This window comes from Nerophis lumbriciformis, linkage group LG04 (assembly GCF_033978685.3).
Source record: "Nerophis lumbriciformis linkage group LG04, RoL_Nlum_v2.1, whole genome shotgun sequence".
Lineage (NCBI taxonomy): Eukaryota > Metazoa > Chordata > Actinopteri > Syngnathiformes > Syngnathidae > Nerophis > Nerophis lumbriciformis.
Window position 1 is genome coordinate 36,527,825 of NC_084551.2, and position 16,946 is coordinate 36,544,770.

The window sequence follows — 16,946 nt, forward strand, 5'->3', positions numbered from 1 at the left end:
GGTCTTTTTATGGTTGTTTGAAAAACAACAACCAACCAACTCTTTTTTGGTGGGTTTGTTGATGTTTGAACTTTATAGGGCTGTGCATTGATTAAGAAAATAAAACCCCATTCCGTTTTCGGTCTGGTTAAGATGCATACAGTACTGAGCATGCATTAAACGGGAGAGTCACCCACAAGTTTCCAGCAGATGAAGCTGTAGTGAAAAAAACCTGCTGTGAATGGTACTTTTGACTCACTTGATATGAGCATTACTGCCCCCACAGGACTACAATATAACTGTATTGCCAGGTAAGTGAGAACATGCTTAGGATTGTTAGGTCTGCATTTGGGATCTTTTTGACCATTTAGAAAACTAATGACATAATGATCAACAATGTTATTACACCCACACATTGGAGCATATAGCCTCCATAATATGATGTATTCATATTTTGACCTCAGCCCAAGCTGTTTGTTTACATGGTTTTTTTTTAATTTCTCTTTGCTATTTGGGCTCATTGGACACAATTAGAATAAAAACTAAGAATCATCTTTTGATATGATGTACTTAGTCCGTAAGTAACAATCGTGTACTTCATGTTTAGTGACATGCTAATTCTTATTTTTACACTTTTTTCCCCCAAATTCCATTGTATGTTATACTCTTCTGACACCACCAGATGGCAGTATAAGTGTCCACATAAGCGGCCATAAGACCCCAATTCAGTAGTGTACACAATTTTGGAAATAAGAGCTAAAAGGTGCTGTCCACGCATGTGGTCACTAAGCCTTTAGAATTAATGTCCACAGGCCTATAGATGCAATGGTTATAGCCCTTACCTGCTCTGTATCGTTCCATCTCCTTCAATGTGTCGGTTATGTATCCTGGAAGGTGTGGACATGCTACGACTACGCACTAACATCGGGCTCATGACATCGGGTCTTTGCAGCTTCTTCTCCGCAGACACGTTATTGGCCACCTCCAGCCCCTTGATGTAGACGCCCGTGTAACAATGCACATGGCTGACGTCCGAGTGACCGCCATCTCTCTGCGTCAGCTCGTAACTCATGGTCTTCTTCATGATCTTCTTCATTGGCGGCTTGCGGACTCGGGACGAGATGGGCTCCGAGTGGCATGAAACGGTGGAGTCGATAGTGCAGTCGCTGTCCGTGTCGTCGAACATGGATGCGTTTAGTGTGCTGTCAGGGGGGAAAGTAAAGCGTGACGAGGAGGAGGAGATGGAACCAGAAAGGCTTTTGGATAAAGGTTTTGAATCCTCGACGGTCAGTGGTGTAGCTGCCCTGCTGGAGCAAGTAGACCCTTCAGTTAGACGCACACTTCCACTCTCTTCTGGTGCACTATTCTGGGTCTCTGTAGGTTTAACAGCATCTGTCAGGTCAGAGGCCATGGCGTCTGACGACGTGGCTCGGACCACCGCGTCCTCTAACTGGTGCTTGGTCTGCTGACACTTGTGCCACACCATGTTCCACTGCTGCAGTTGTGGAGGACTATCCAAGGAGAGCACCGTGTCATTTAATGTGCTGAAGTTGTCCATGGAGAATTTGGAGGCCTCCGTGCAGTAATCCTGCAGGGTTTGGACCACAGCAGGTGAAAGTGCTTTTCCTGAGGTGTTCAGGTGACTGATGTAGTCCTGACAGTGCTCCATCCACTGGTTCACCTATGGACATAGTATTTTAGAGTATATCTATTTATTGATTGATTATTCACACAACAGAGTCCTTACAGAGTCATAGAACTCATAAAGGGTGCTCAGGATGTCCAAGAGTGACTTCCTTTTCTCCGCTCTGCTCAGGATGGAGCCAATATGCTGCTTGAGTTCCAAGAAAACTGAGCCTGGAATGGACTGTGGAGACTCGTTTACCATGTGTAGGGCCTGTCTCTGCTGGTGCTGATCAGTCAACATACGGACAATTGTTTAGATTGCGCTTATATTTATTATATATACATTTTGAAAAAATAATCTTTATGTAAACCAGTGACAGATATTTACCACTGACTCCTCCAGAAATTGCTCCAAACTCTTCTTCATGTCTTTTATTTTGCTCACAGACAATGTAAGTGATTCTAAAGGTGTTAGATGTTTCTCTCCCTCCACATTGAACCACAGTTTGACCTGACAAGATCCAATCAATGGTTACCCAAGTATAATTGTAAAGAGGAAGGCACATTTAAGAAAGAGAAGAAGATTCACCTGTTGGGTTTGCTCCTCAAACCTGCGCACCTCCAACAGGCTTTCTAAGTCCTTCTGAGACTTGTTGGACAGGATCACAAGCTCATGGACCTCCTCATCCAGTTGGTTGTACAGTGCATTTAACATATCTACAGCATCCCTGAAAACAGGCGAAAAGTTAATAAATTGGTTGGATCCACAGGAACAGAGGCCTCTCCGTCGGCAGTACCTGTAGCTGTCATTGTCACAAGCCTCTTCCTTCCTGATGCGGGCGAGGATTGTGCCTCCTTCCAGACGTAACCTATTTAGGTGGGTGTCATCCAGGACACACTTCATGAGATGCTTCTGCTGCTCCATCATCTGAGACACTTCCTGAGAGGAACCAGAAACAACTCTTTTCATCTCAGTTTTACAGCTTAAAGGGGATCTTTGATGATTTTAATTTACATTTTAAACACTTCCTTGTGATCTTGATAATATGTGTTGGATATGCTTGGTGTAAATTTGGCGTAACTTTTATAACCCGTTTTTTGAGTCAGTCTGCAAGATGTTCAGATTGCAAATGTAACCACAAAGTCGTGACCCTCGCCCCATCCTTGTTTGTGAATGACTGAGCATTTCATGGAATCTACTTTTATACCCAATCATGGCACCCACCTGTTCCCAATTTGCCTGTTCACCTGTGGGATGTTCCAAATAAGTGTTTGATGAGCATTCCTCAACTTTATCAGTATTTATTGCCACCTTTCCCAACTTCTTTGTCACGTGTTGCTGGCATCAAATTCTAAAGTTAATGATTATTTGCAAAAAAAAATGTTTATCAGTTTGAACATCAAATATGTTGTCTTTGTAGCATATTCAACTGAATATGGGTTGAAAATGATTTGCAAATCATTGTATTCCGTTTATATTTACATCTAACACAATTTCCCAACTCATATGTAAACAGGGTTTGTAAGAGCTTCCACCTCGCAGTGACATCACAACGTAAACCAGACTGCAAACCCCGCGATCAGAGGCATCTAAAACTGTGTGCAAGCTCACGCCCAAATGCATGGACTTTAGGATTTGACGCTTTGGCTTTTTTTAACACAAGCATCCAACATTTTAAGAGTGTTTATAAGTCAGAAAAGACAAAACTCATAAGTCTCCTTTAAAACAAAAAGTGCAGCATAAGGCATATACAGATGGAGTATATAATATGTTTAGTTTAGTATCTTAAACCTGTGCCATAAACATGTGTCTTACCTCACATGTTTTCAGGTTGCCTCTGTCGCTTAACGTGGCAATAGACTCCTGGAGGGAAGAGATGGCTTCACTACAACTGCTGGCAAATGGTTCAATTTTCTGCACAGGTTTGGGGAAAAAAATGAAAGAAAAAAAGAACTATTTTAGTTTGAATGTCACTCTGAAGCAGGGGTGTCAAACGTACTGCCTGCGGGCCTGACACTGTTTGCGGACAGGTTTAACCCAGCCTGCGAGATGAGTTTGCTAAGTATAAAAATAAGCTGCAATTATTTAATGAAAAAAACTGCTGTTCTAAATGTGTCCACTGAATGTCACAATAACAATTCATGTGTAACTCACATCACACATCACACTGTTTAAGATGACATGTCAGCTGACTTTAAGCGCCCTCTGGATTGGCTGCCACTACTCTAATCAGCGCAGGTGCAAGCAAAAGCTGCTCCTGTTGTGGCTGGCGGCAGACTAATGCTGTAGCGACACACCAATACCTTCTTTTATTGTAAATTATCCACTCAACGGATAAAATAACGAAACCGTAAGATGCAAAGACTTAAGTCAACTTGACCATCATCTTTGTAGTTAAGAGTTCCATGCAGTGCTCGCAATCGGTTGACGGCACGATGTACACACTGATTTCCATTGTAAAAATGTGTGTTTGTTTGTTGTTTGTTCTATTTTATTTTATGCTTAAATCTAGCACGTTCACATTTGTTAAGTTTGTTACCTTTATTTTAGCTATCATGGTGTCATTTTTTAGACAATTGTTTTGATTAAATTATAATTGTAACAGTTGAATGATAAATGAATGTGTTGTGGCAGTTATGGATTTCACCTATGAGGCGGTTTGAAGAAACACTCGATTGCTTTTGCAAACACGTCTTTAATGGTGAACTGCCAACATCATAATGCTGAACAAGAAGTGCTGAAAGTTTAATGGCTTTCTAAAAACACTGAGACAAAGTTTAAGTTCATTGTGTTCTTCATGGTGTTTTTGAAACTGCACCACTTTTTTCCTCTAAATTTTCAACTAACTTGAAGTGTTTTACCAAGAGGATTACTTCTAATATGTACATTTTAAGAATGTTAAAAGAGAATGAAAAAACAGGTTTAGAATAAACAACCAATTGTCATGACCGCTCATCACAGGTTGGACTTGTGTGTGTGTTTTCCTGTGTTTTGATATTTAGTTACTGTCCAGTGATCTTATTTTCTGTTCAACTTCTTGTTTGCCTCATTGTCGGCCACTTGCCACTTTACCTCTAGCTTGAACACCACACCTGCTCACCTGCCTTTGATCACGAATCAGGAGGGTTTGTTTGCCAGTGTCGGCCTATGGACGACGTTGGTTAATTATTATGTGGTTTTTGGTTTGCACTTTTGAACCTACAGACTGTGCTCTCTTAAAAGGAGTCATATTATGATGTTTTTTTTCTACATTTAAAACACTTCCTTGTGGTCTACATAACATGTAATGGTGGTTATTTGGTCAAAATTTTGGATAGATAATGTTTTACAGACCATCTTCAAACTGCTTTCTGACCGTCTTTTTGGGATGCGCCGGTTTTTGAACGGTCTTCTCCCCGTCATCCATTTCGTAATTTGTAGCACTTCCAGAGCGAGTCGATTGACAGATATAAGTTCGAATACACTACTTTGTATTAGAAATGGCAACAGTAAAGGATGCATGTGCATGTACGAGCCAGTCTGCCCCAAAACAAGAGGATAGAGAAAAATAAAGAATTTATTGACTACAACATCGGACTACAATAGCAGACTTGCACCAAGCACTTCGGATGAATCTCTAACATATATGGAGATATCCTCTGATATCACAACTGGGAAAATTGTCACAAATTGGGCTAATTCCAAATGTTTAGAGGAAGTATGAAGGGAGGCACGATTGTTTTCTAAATACCTCAGCCAGGCCTCCATGGTTTGATTTCAAATTCTGGGACTTACGCAGATCACGAATACACAAAGACATGTATCAATAAGTAAGAAAAATTGGTTTTGAATAATAGGGCCCTTTTAAAACACAGAGTTAGAGCAATCAATATTTACACGGGGGTGTCTACAACAGGAAGTGAACACGTGTGACATCACATCAACCGGACGTGCAGCACTTGTTTTGCCTTTATTATTAAAATACACTCCAAAACCATGACGAATTAAAACGGAAGAAGATAAACACATTCAAACATTTAAATAACAATATTATCACTCTTAAAAAGTAAGAACAATAATTAATGTTTGTCAAATTATTATTATTTTTTTTTTTTAAATAGAAAATTGTTTAAAATATTTTCTTTGTGGTTGTTTATATGTACATCTGGAGCATATTCAGCAATACCTTGATAATAATGATAACCATGATATTTTGTTCACAATAACCGTGATATGAAATTTCCATTTCTTTACATACAGACGTAGGACTAAATTTTGTCATGGGGTTTTCTCCGTCAGCGGCACAAAAGCAGCAAACTCACTACCAGCTCATATTAGAACCCAACCTTCAAAAAATCATAAGCAGTACATAACAGTCCGTAGTCACGTGTAATGTGCATGCTTAGTTAATGACCTTTATGTTGACTTGTTTTTATAGTGAAAATTTGTATATTTATTGTAAGTGGTTCTTGTAAGTAAGTGTAATGTTGTCTGTTTGTTTTTAATGGTGCCTGCCTTAGGACAACAGATTAAATTTAACTATTGTACCGTATTCTGGCATATGTACTGATACGTTTACTCATCCATCCATCCATTTGATGATCAAAGTGCATTGTCCTATTCAAATAAAGTTATTAATTTCAGTTCAATTGCACAGCGGAAACAATGTTGAGATTGCAGAAAGCAAAACTGCCTTGAAAAAATATCACTGATGCGTGTATTGTAGACAACAGCACATGTGTAACACACATGGATTTCACACGAACAGATGAGTAGCACAGCCAACATTTCAAAGTGCATGCAGAGGTAGATAAAGCTGCTGGATGCTGACCCCTCATAACACTGTCATTTTGTGGATGTGATAAAATATGTAAGGAGGTTGCCTTCAGCCACAGCAGTTAGAGCCAATGTTTCATTTTGCAGCGCTAATTAGATTGTATTTGTAGACCTTGCACACGCCGCCAATAGGAGATGCTGTAGCTAACTCAAAAAGGCAGTAATTAGATTTGACACCACTCCATGAAGTTTTGTTTAATTTCGAGTTGTATAATTTTTGTGTAATCCTGCTAACAAACCAACTAATAAATGGCAATGAAAACAACACCTCTTGGCTTTGCTCTTAAAAGCTTGGCAAGACAAAGGAGATTGCACAAGCATCTTTAATAACACTTAAGCGAACTGCGCGTTCGAGGCCTGTATTGATTTGCAGATACAGAATGTCATAACGTTGGTTCATCTGGTACACTTACCTGTCTGAAGAGGATCCAGTGGTTGTGGTCATAACTAAATGTGCCCTCTAGGTCAGGAGTGAGCTGATTCTGCTCAATGTGCTTCAGTAGGGCCTTTAACGATGAAAGTGTCTCCGTCTGTGTCGACAAAAACACAAGAATAGTATGAAAAAATGGAAGGGGGAAACAGCAACACAACGACAATATTGACTCACTTGTACGTTGACAATGTCTCTTTCAGGTTTGCCAGCCGCTTCCTTATCCACCAAGAACAGAACTAAGTAAAGTGCATTTGGTACCAATGTCTGAAAACACACGCAGGACATTTTATGGTCATTTTTAATCCTGATTGTAAACCAATTTTTCCAACACCGTGTAAAAGACAATCATAGAAATAACGAAATAGTTCTTATACAGTATGTGTGTAAACTGTTTTGAGCATTTATTGACCCAAAGGTTATTAAAGTATTACAATACAGACACTGGAGATATCCAAAGTTTAGGTTTGGGTTTCCAGACCAACCATCTGTGCATCAGTAAGCATATTTCAGAACATAATGATATGGCTCTTACAAGTGGACTGAAACCAACCCACTCCCAGCGTGTGGTTAAAAACAGACAAGTAAGCACAGGTATGTCCCCAGGCCAGCCTATTCTCATAAGAAGTGCAGTCATTACAACTTTAAGGTGCGCCTTCTTAAAAAAAGTCATATTGAGATTAACATTAGGAAAATGTGTAAAGAATGCCATGTAGGAATATAGATATACAAACCCCGTTTCCATATGAGTTGGGAAATTGTGTTAGATGTAAATATAAACGGAATACAATGATTTGCAAATCCTTTTCAACCCATATTCAGTTGAATGCGCGACAAAGACAACATATTTGATGTTCAAACTCATAAACTTTATTTTTTTTTTGCAAATAATAATTAACTTAGAATTTCATGGCTGCAACACGTGCCAAAGTAGTTGGGAAAGGGCATGTTCACCACTGTGTTACATCACCTTTTCTTTTAACAACACTCAATAAACGATTGAGAACTAAGGAAAGTAATTGTTGAAGCTTTGAAAGTGGAATTCTTTCCTATTCTTGTTTTATGTAGAGCTTCAGTCGTTCAACAGTCCGGGATCTCCGCTGTCGTATTTTACGCTTCATAATGCACCACACATTTTTGATGGGAGACAGGTCTGGACTGCAGGCGGGCCAGGAGTGGTACCCGCACTCTTTTTTTACGAAGCCACGCTGTTGTAACACGTGCTGAATGTGGCTTGGCATTGTCTTGCTGAAATAAGCAGGGCGTCCATGAAAAAGACAGTGCTTAGATGGCAGCATATGTGGTTCCAAAACCTGTATGTACCTTTCAGCATTAATGGTGCCTTCACAGATGTGTAAGTTACCCATGCCTTGCGCACTAATGCACCCCCATACCATCACAAATACTGGCTTTTGAACTTTGCGTCGATAGCAGTCTGGATGGTTCGCTTCCCCTTTGGTCCGGTTGACACGATGTCGAATATTTCCAAAAACAATTTGAAATGTGGACTCGTCAGACCACAGAACACTTTTCCACTTTGCATGAGTCCATCTTAGATGATCTCGGGCCCAGAGAAGGCGGCGGCGTTTCTGGATGTTGTTGATAAATGGCTTTCACTTTGCATAGTAGAGCTTTAACTTGCACTTACAGATGTAGCGACCAACTGTATTTAGTGACAGTGGTTTTCTGAAGTTTTCCTGAGCCCATGTGGTGATATCCTTTAGAGATTGATGCCGGTTTTTGATACAGTGCCGTCTGAGGGATCGATGGACACGGTCATCCAATGTTGGTTTCCGGCCATGCCGCTTACGTGGAGTGATTTCTCCAGATTCTCTGAACCTTTTGATGATATTATGGACTGTAGATGTTTAAATCCCTAAATTTTTTGCAATTGCACTTTGAGAAACGTTGTTCTTAAACTGTTTTGACTATTTGCTCACGCAGTTGTGGACAAAGGGGTGTACCTCGTGGACGGTATAGCTCGGTTGGTAGAGCGGCCGTGCCAGCAAATTGAGGGTTGCAGGTTCAATCCCCGCTTCCGCCATCCTAGTCACTGCCGTTGTGTCCTTGGGCAAGATACTTTACCCACCTGCTCCCAGTGCCACCCACACTGGTTTAAATGTAACTTAGATATTGGGTTTCACTATGTAAAGCACTTTGAGTCACTTGAGAAAAAGCGCTATATAAATGTAATTCACTTCACTTCACTACCTCGCCCCATCCTTTCTTGTGAAAGACTGGGATGTTCCAAATAAGTGTTTGATGAGCATTCTTTAACTTTATCAGTATTTATTGCCACCTTTCCCAACTTCTTTGTCACGTGTTGCTGGCATCAAAATCTAAAGTTAATGATTATTTGCAAAAAAAAAAAAGTTTATCAGTTTGAACATCAAATATGTTGTCTTTGTAGCATATTCAACTGAATATGGGTTGAAAATGATTTGCAAATCATTGTATTCCGTTTATATTTACATCTAACACAATTTCCCAACTCATATGAAAACGGGGTTTGTATTTGCAGCCTAAATGCAGGTAAACATTTTATGACGTCTGTGCACTTGCATGTCTGCGCTTACCTGAAATTCAGACAGAAATGACAAAAGAGCTGGAACAGGCTGCTGCCTCCTGCTGTCGATCACTACTGTCAGACCTTCATCACGCTTTTCTTTCCTATAAAGAAAAACAAAAATATTCCTGTTACTTTGACTTACGATTGAAGTAGCTATGCTCTACTTTACTAATGATGGGAGGAAAATAAATGACCAAAACATATATAAATATCAAACATCTTAATGCTATGAGTCATTGGACAGTAACAGCCTACAGTAAATTATTGCCAAATAGTGAGTCCACTTTGAGATACCTGATTTGCACCTTTTGAGAGTCACTTTATAAAAAGGTTCCGTTTTTCAACTTTATTTGCCAAATAATGAGCTCCTATTAACTGCTTAAAACCTTGTTGCATTTATGAATCGGTGTGGCTCAGATGGTAGAGTGACCATCCAGAAACCTAATAATGATAGTCTTGTTATTAAAAATAATAAAGTGTTTATTAAATGGTACTAAGGGGCATGGGACAAATAATCAATTCTTATGTTTAATATAATTATTTATGATTATATTCAACAATGTCAATATTTAATGAACATTTGAATGAATAAGTTTACCTTTAAATTAATTAAACTCTATCCAAACAAGAAAAGCAGTCGGAGAGTGCAGACCTCTACCAGACCTTACCTCACAATAGTAAAGGACCCTTTCATATAATCCTTTATCCAGACAGTGATCGGGATCACCCCCAAAATCGAATTACTTTTTCCTTACCCCATTTCTGACATTCCCTGAAAGTTTCATCAAATACGCCAATAACCTTTTGAGCTATGGTGCTAACTACCAAAAAGATCAATTAAATTGCCATGTCCATTTGTGTATGTTTTTTTTCTCGTGTCAACGGAGTGAACCCTCATGTCAGTCATCCACTCTCTTTGTCTCTGTGTCTGGGGGAGTGGTTGCTAGCATACGCACAGAGAAGTTCAGCCCAGAAATGTAGACATAAGGTAACGTAGTAGAAATAATAACTATTTTTTAGTTATGTGGATAATTACCTACGTACCTACTTAACTAACTGACTAACTACCTTCCTAGTGGAGGTAATTATTATAAATTTGGTACTAAAAGAAATCGATCATATGGTACGCTGCTTTCACATTTACTTGTGACTTTGGGGAGACATACAAAGAATTGGTGATAATAAAATATTGTAAAACCAAAGTTTGCTGGCACTGTGTTCCTCCATGTTTGCATATGCTAATTTAGCATCTTGTGTTGTCAAGTGATATTTTATACTAATATTTAACAGAGCCGTTGCAGTAAATTCGCAGTCTGTCTTGATTACAACAGCAATAAAGCTATTGTACATGCACTTATAATAATAATAATGAATTAGGAAAAAGTGAAATGGATACATTTTGTTGGTTGCTGTGGTAGAATCCAAGTTAATACTACCAGGCTTTTATTTTGAAGTTTACTTTACACTGAAGAGGAAGTCACTGGGTGCATGTTTAAATGCTGTTATGATCTGTTAGGGCAAGCCATTCTTTGTATAGTTTTTGGGTGGTTTTCCAGTGATTTTGATTCACTTCCTTTCTTGTGCTCTTATTTTGTTCCACTTCCTGTTCTGTATTTTCACTGCACTACCTCCACACTTCTTTTTAGTGCTGTCTTCATCACCTGGTGGTGATTAGTATTAAATGGTAAATGGGTTATACTTGTATAGCGCTTTTCTACCTTCTAGGTACTCTAAGCGCTTTGACACTATTTCCACATTTACACATTCACACACACATTCACACACTGATGGCGGGAGCTGCCATGCAAGGCCCTAACCACGACCCATCAGGAGCACAACGGACGTGACTAGGTTGGTAGAAGGTGGGGATCGAACCAGGAACCCTCAGGTTGCTGGCACAGCCAATCTCCCACCCTCCTCATGATCTCTCAGGGAGAGCATGTCCCAAACTCCAAGCTGCTGCCCCGAGGCATGCCAAAAAAAACAATGCACTTTGTGACTTTTATAACAAATATAGCAGCGCCATGTTGGCACTCCTTTCCATAACTTGAGTTGACTCATTTTGGAAAACCTTGTTACATTGTTTAATGCGTTATGTTTTTCACCTGTAAATATTTAAATGTGTATACACATAAACATATACATTCACATACATAAAAAAAATTAAATAAAATTAAATATGTAAAATATATTATACATACATACATATATATATATATATATATATATATATATATATATATATATATATATACATATACACACACACACACACACACACACACACACACACACACACACACACACACACACACACACACACACACACACACACACACACACACACACACACACACACACACACACACACACACAATAGAAATATGTGACTACATTTCTTTGTCTGTGTGGGATCATTGCTTATGGATGTTTGGAGTCACGCACACAGTTAGCAGATTCTTGATTTTTGCATTACTACTTTTGTTTGTTTGTTAGCTCCAGGTCACTTGTTGTCACGCATAGCTTGCCTGTGTTTTTTCTGTGCATTTTACCCGCTGTACACAAGTGTGTATTTTGGATTTTTTTTACATTAAATACTCTTTTACTTGCACGCTGCTTGCTGTCGCCTACATTTTGGGGTCACAGCTCCTGCTACGAAGAGAGAAACTAACAGCTGTGTAACTAGACAGTAATTTCACACTGCATAGCGTGGAAGTTGACAATACTACAACACACATTGACACAAACGGACCTGTTTTTTTAATAGTAATGAACCCTTTTATGATGTTCTTTTTAGCATGTATTCAAAATATAGATCACATATAGCGTTCTATAATAATCAGCTAAATTAATGAGCATTTGCAAACCTGTTGTAAACCGATCGCCATAAAATCTGCCTTCCGTACAGTCAAAAGTTTGTTATTATTAATATGATTTAGACTTGATAACAAAGAGCGAATGCTCCCAACATACCGCAGAGTGGAGTGGTAGTAGGCCATTAAACAGGTGAGGTCATGGACCGTGCAGCTCTGACCAGCCCACACCTGCGCTCTGGTGCACACCTGCAACACCGCCCTCCCACTGCGATCCCTGCTTCCTGGAAGACAAAAAACCAAGAAGAGGTAAACACAAGATGAGAAGCGACTCCAGCCAGGTGTTTTCACATACAACTTTCAAATTAAACCCAAAAGACTCCTGTCACACAAGCTTTCTTGTATAACAATGTTGCCCTTACCTGGCAAGATCACTGCACCTGATGCAAGCAGGTCCTGATTGACCTCTGACACCCGCTTGGGAAGGGACAAGTCACTGTCATTGGACGAGCTTGATGACGACAGTACCACCTTGATGGCCGACCCTTTGGCAGTTTTTGGACAGTGGGATTCGTCCTCCACAAGTCTGGACCTCCTGCTATCACTGCTGTCATCTTGCTGCCCTGGTGACATCATAATTAAAGACTGTGTCAAACACAACACACTACAGTTTAAGAAAAAGACAAAATCTTCCCTTTCACCTGTAAAAATAATCTACCGTAAGTAAATCACACTGATTCATTGTAGGGCAGGTGTCGGCAACCTTTACCACTCAAAGAGCCATTTTGACCTGTTTCACAAATTTAAAAAAAACAATGGGAGCCACAAAACTCTTTTGAAATATAAAATGAAATAACACTGCATACAAAGCTTTTTTTTGCTTTGTGCTATGTATAAACCAGGGGTCTCAGACACGCGGCCCGTGAGACGTTATTTTGCGGCCCGCACTTTAATATGAAAATTTAATGTTAGTGCGGCCCGCGAGTTTTATATGAATGGCGCTTGACAGCGTCATACTTTCCAACTTTCCAGATTTTTCCGGGAGACTCCCGTATTTCAGGGCTACAATCCTCTCGAATGTCTGCTGATTTTCACCCAAATAACACTAATAAGGGCGTGCCGTGATGGCACTGCCATTAGCGCCCTCTGCAGCCTGTACTAATAGCATGCCAGCCCGGTTACATGTTGTAAGCGGCCTCTGCCTGCACACATAAGTGACTGCAAGGCATACTTGTTCAACAGCCATACAGGTTACACTGAGGGTGAACCCACACCAAACAAGAATGACAAACACATTTTGGGAAAACATCCGCACCGTAACACAACATAAACACAACAGAACAAATACCCAGAATACCATGCATCTCTAACTCTTCCGGGCTACATTATACACCCGCGCTACCACCAAACCCCGCCCCACCAACCCTGCCCCCCCCACACATCAACCCCCCCCTGTGCGTCGGTTGAGGTGGGCGGGGTTGGAAGGGGGGCGGGGAGGGGTATAATGTAGCCCGGAAGAGTTAGGGATGCATGGGATTCAGGGTATTTGTTCTGTTGTGTTTATGTTGTGTTACGGTGCGGATGTTCTCCCAAAATGTGTTTGTCATTCTTGTTTGGTGTGGGTTCACATTGTGGCGCATATTAGTAACATATGACTGGGCCGCCACGCAGATAGTATGGTGAAAAAAGCTGACGCGACGACAGGATGTAAAGGACGCTAAAGGCAGTGCAATCACGGCACGCCCTCACTATTGTTGTCCTGGTGAAAATCGGAGAATGGTTACCACGGGAGATTTTCGGGTGAGGCACTGAAATTCGGAAGTCTCCCGAAAAAATCGGGGGGGGGGGGGGGGGGGGGGTCGGCAAGTATGCAGCTGAGCCGCATCAGAGTGATCAAAGAGCCGCGGATTGCCGACCCCTGTTCTAGGGACATATTCATCTAATTGATCAATTTTTACAATTGAAATGATAGTAACGATTATAATAGAGGTAAATATTATGATTAATTCATCAATATTGTTATTACTATTAATATGATTAATATTGTTCCAATTATAGTGTAATAATGTTCATTGTCAATACTGTGTTATTACTGTATACTTAACCCATTTGTATTTGTAATGAATAATGGGATCAAATGTGTATACACTATATCTGCTGAGGTAGTTCTGTTGTTATTGTCTCCCTCTGTCTTGTCCCCCTCTTTCTCCCCACAATTCTCCACTCTGTCTTCTTTTTTCTTCTTTCTATCCCCTCCTGATCTTCTTTGATTGCGCCAAACACTAAATATATCCAAATATTTAATAAAGTAAAACAAAAAAAAATGGAACAAGAGAAGTATTTCACACTTGTCTTTTGTAAAGTAAATCTGTACACCAACTATGGGTATCTATTAACAATATTATGAACAGGTTAAAAAATACAAAAAAAAAAACATATTTAAGTTCTAAAGATGTCATATGCATGATGCAATAAAATAACATTTTTATTTTTTACATTTCTTTTTTCTAAACTAGAAAAAAAGGCTTCACTCCACATCTTAAAATAAAGCCTGGAGCTTTTCTAACTATCTGTCAGTTAGCATCAGAGCACCATGGGAGCATTAGTTCAATGTTGCCAGATGGGAAATATCACATTATTGTACCAGAAGTTTGAAAATTATCAGATTTTGAGGGGAAATTATCACACATACACAGTTTAACAGTTCTTAGCACCACCTGTTACAATAAAACATTACCACAGACTGTGTATAGTACGGCTTATAATGCAATTTTACCTTCAGATATACTGTATAACAGCACCATTAGGAGAAAAAGCTGTGGCTGGCAGATAAGCCACTTGGCGGCTGTACAGTCAAACATTAAACAACATCAAGTGCAGTGCATGATGTATCCTGTTTGTGTTTGCTAATAGCCATGTATTGAAAGAGTCAAATTAGTATACATTATAGGATTTTTGTAATTATTGATTTTACAGCGTACAGAGGGTAAAATTATTAGTGATGCACCGAAAAGGAAAGTATCTCCGGGTATGTCGACTTTGTCTTTGGCGCCATTCAGTATTGCCAAATGGTAATAATAACTGGCATTATAATTTATTTTGGTGTGTTGTTTTTCGTCCTTGGTTCCCACGTTTTCAGTTTTAGCCAAGAATTTCAATTTTGGTGCATCCTTAAAAATATTAATACAAATACAATAATAATGGTATGTCTCACAATGCTGTGTTAGTTGGATTTTCTATAGCAAAATTATTTAATCAAGCATGGTAGCCTGGTAAAATGTGACTTTAAAACTAACACTGTATAGCTAGGGTTGCCAATTCCCTGAAAAATAAATAAACACCTTGTTGCCAGGGTCCGCCAAACCGACTGTACTATTTTTTTGGGCCTTCTTTGGTTTATGTGAACATTTTTTTAAACTATTTGACTCAAACCTGAATTTAATTAGATGCATGTTTTGAAGTAAAAAGAATACATGGTATATGAATTAATTAATAATACATTTTTCAGTACAATATAACAACAATAACAGAGTGAAATAAATAACCACATTTCGGCTTTTTCCATAGGAATTAAGACAGGAATGCGCATCAGACAGGAGCAGGGATTAACTGTGAACTGTGCTATTTTGTATTTAGTGACAGATAATGAGTGGTAATAAGCCGTGTCATTCATTATTTGACATTTTACAAACTATTTTTGATTTTCACGGTAATTTGTGACATGTGTGCGTCCCAGGACGCATACTTTGGATTCTGAATACAGATGATTCCATTTTTCAAGGGATGGATCTGTAACTCACATAGTAATGCTAAAGTTGCTAACATAACACTGTTGTACTGTATGTGATATACAGTATAGTATTTATTACATTGGAAAGGAGCAGTGTTATAGTGTATCTATAAAAACGGATGTCACTCACATATACAGTATATATATTAAATTGTATTTATTTTTTCTTGTATTTATTTATGTATTTTTAAATTGGATTTACTTTTCGGGTTCATTATTCTAAATGGTAGTAGTTTAAAGGGGAACTGCCCTTTTTTTTATTTTGCCAACCATTCACAATCATTATGTAATTTTAATGCATTGTAAATATTAAATAAATGCGATCAAAAGTCCACTTACAATGGAGCCTGTGGAAGTTACTGTATTCTCCCTATAAAGCCCTTAAAAACATCCAAACACCGCCATTAATGTTTTTTATACATGCTGTAAGTACAGTATATATGTAATGTAGTAATGGGCACATTTATAATAATATTTAATATTTAAGTATTGTACTCATTTTAAGTGTACGCGGTGCATTAATTAAAAAAACGCATCACGTTTGCTTTTTTTTGACATCATTGATTATTACTTACTGCAGACTTCATGAGAGCCAACAAACATAATAAAACATCAGTTATTGTACAATGTCTGCTGTCATTAGGATGCCGATTTATAGAATCTTATCAAAGTCCTGTTTTAAATGAAGAATGACTCATAATCCTCGTGAAAAGGGGTTGTGGGGTGGAACCAAGCGTCTTTTGTGTCGTTTTTGCCATTTCTGGGTCTAAATTGGTTGTCAAAGTGTACCAACTTGTTAGAATATGTCCTCATCCTTCTACTATCCAGGTGAGAGCCATGATTTATGTTCTAGAATAATCTTTCAGGAGCAGGGAAGCAGCTTACCACACTTACCATTTATTGGGTTTTATGGGTGGAATAGA

General features: G+C 39.0%; 1 protein-coding gene across 2 annotated transcripts in view; it reads right to left on the reverse strand.

The window, feature by feature from the left end:
- The window catches only part of plekhg4b (pleckstrin homology domain containing, family G (with RhoGef domain) member 4B), a 61,527-nt gene that overhangs the window by 17,731 nt on the left and 26,850 nt on the right, over nt 1–16,946 (reverse strand). For both annotated transcript variants that reach the window (XM_061954015.2, XM_061954024.2), the window contains exons 4-14: nt 12,656–12,856; nt 12,394–12,517; nt 9,428–9,521; nt 7,029–7,118; nt 6,835–6,951; nt 3,422–3,520; nt 2,403–2,545; nt 2,195–2,333; nt 1,994–2,116; nt 1,727–1,891; nt 822–1,660 (exon numbers count right to left, since the gene is read on the reverse strand). In XM_061954015.2, coding sequence (XP_061809999.1) covers nt 822–1,660; nt 1,727–1,891; nt 1,994–2,116; nt 2,195–2,333; nt 2,403–2,545; nt 3,422–3,520; nt 6,835–6,951; nt 7,029–7,118; nt 9,428–9,521; nt 12,394–12,517; nt 12,656–12,856 — 2,134 coding nt within the window. The remainder of the gene's footprint in view (nt 1–821; nt 1,661–1,726; nt 1,892–1,993; nt 2,117–2,194; nt 2,334–2,402; nt 2,546–3,421; nt 3,521–6,834; nt 6,952–7,028; nt 7,119–9,427; nt 9,522–12,393; nt 12,518–12,655; nt 12,857–16,946) is intronic.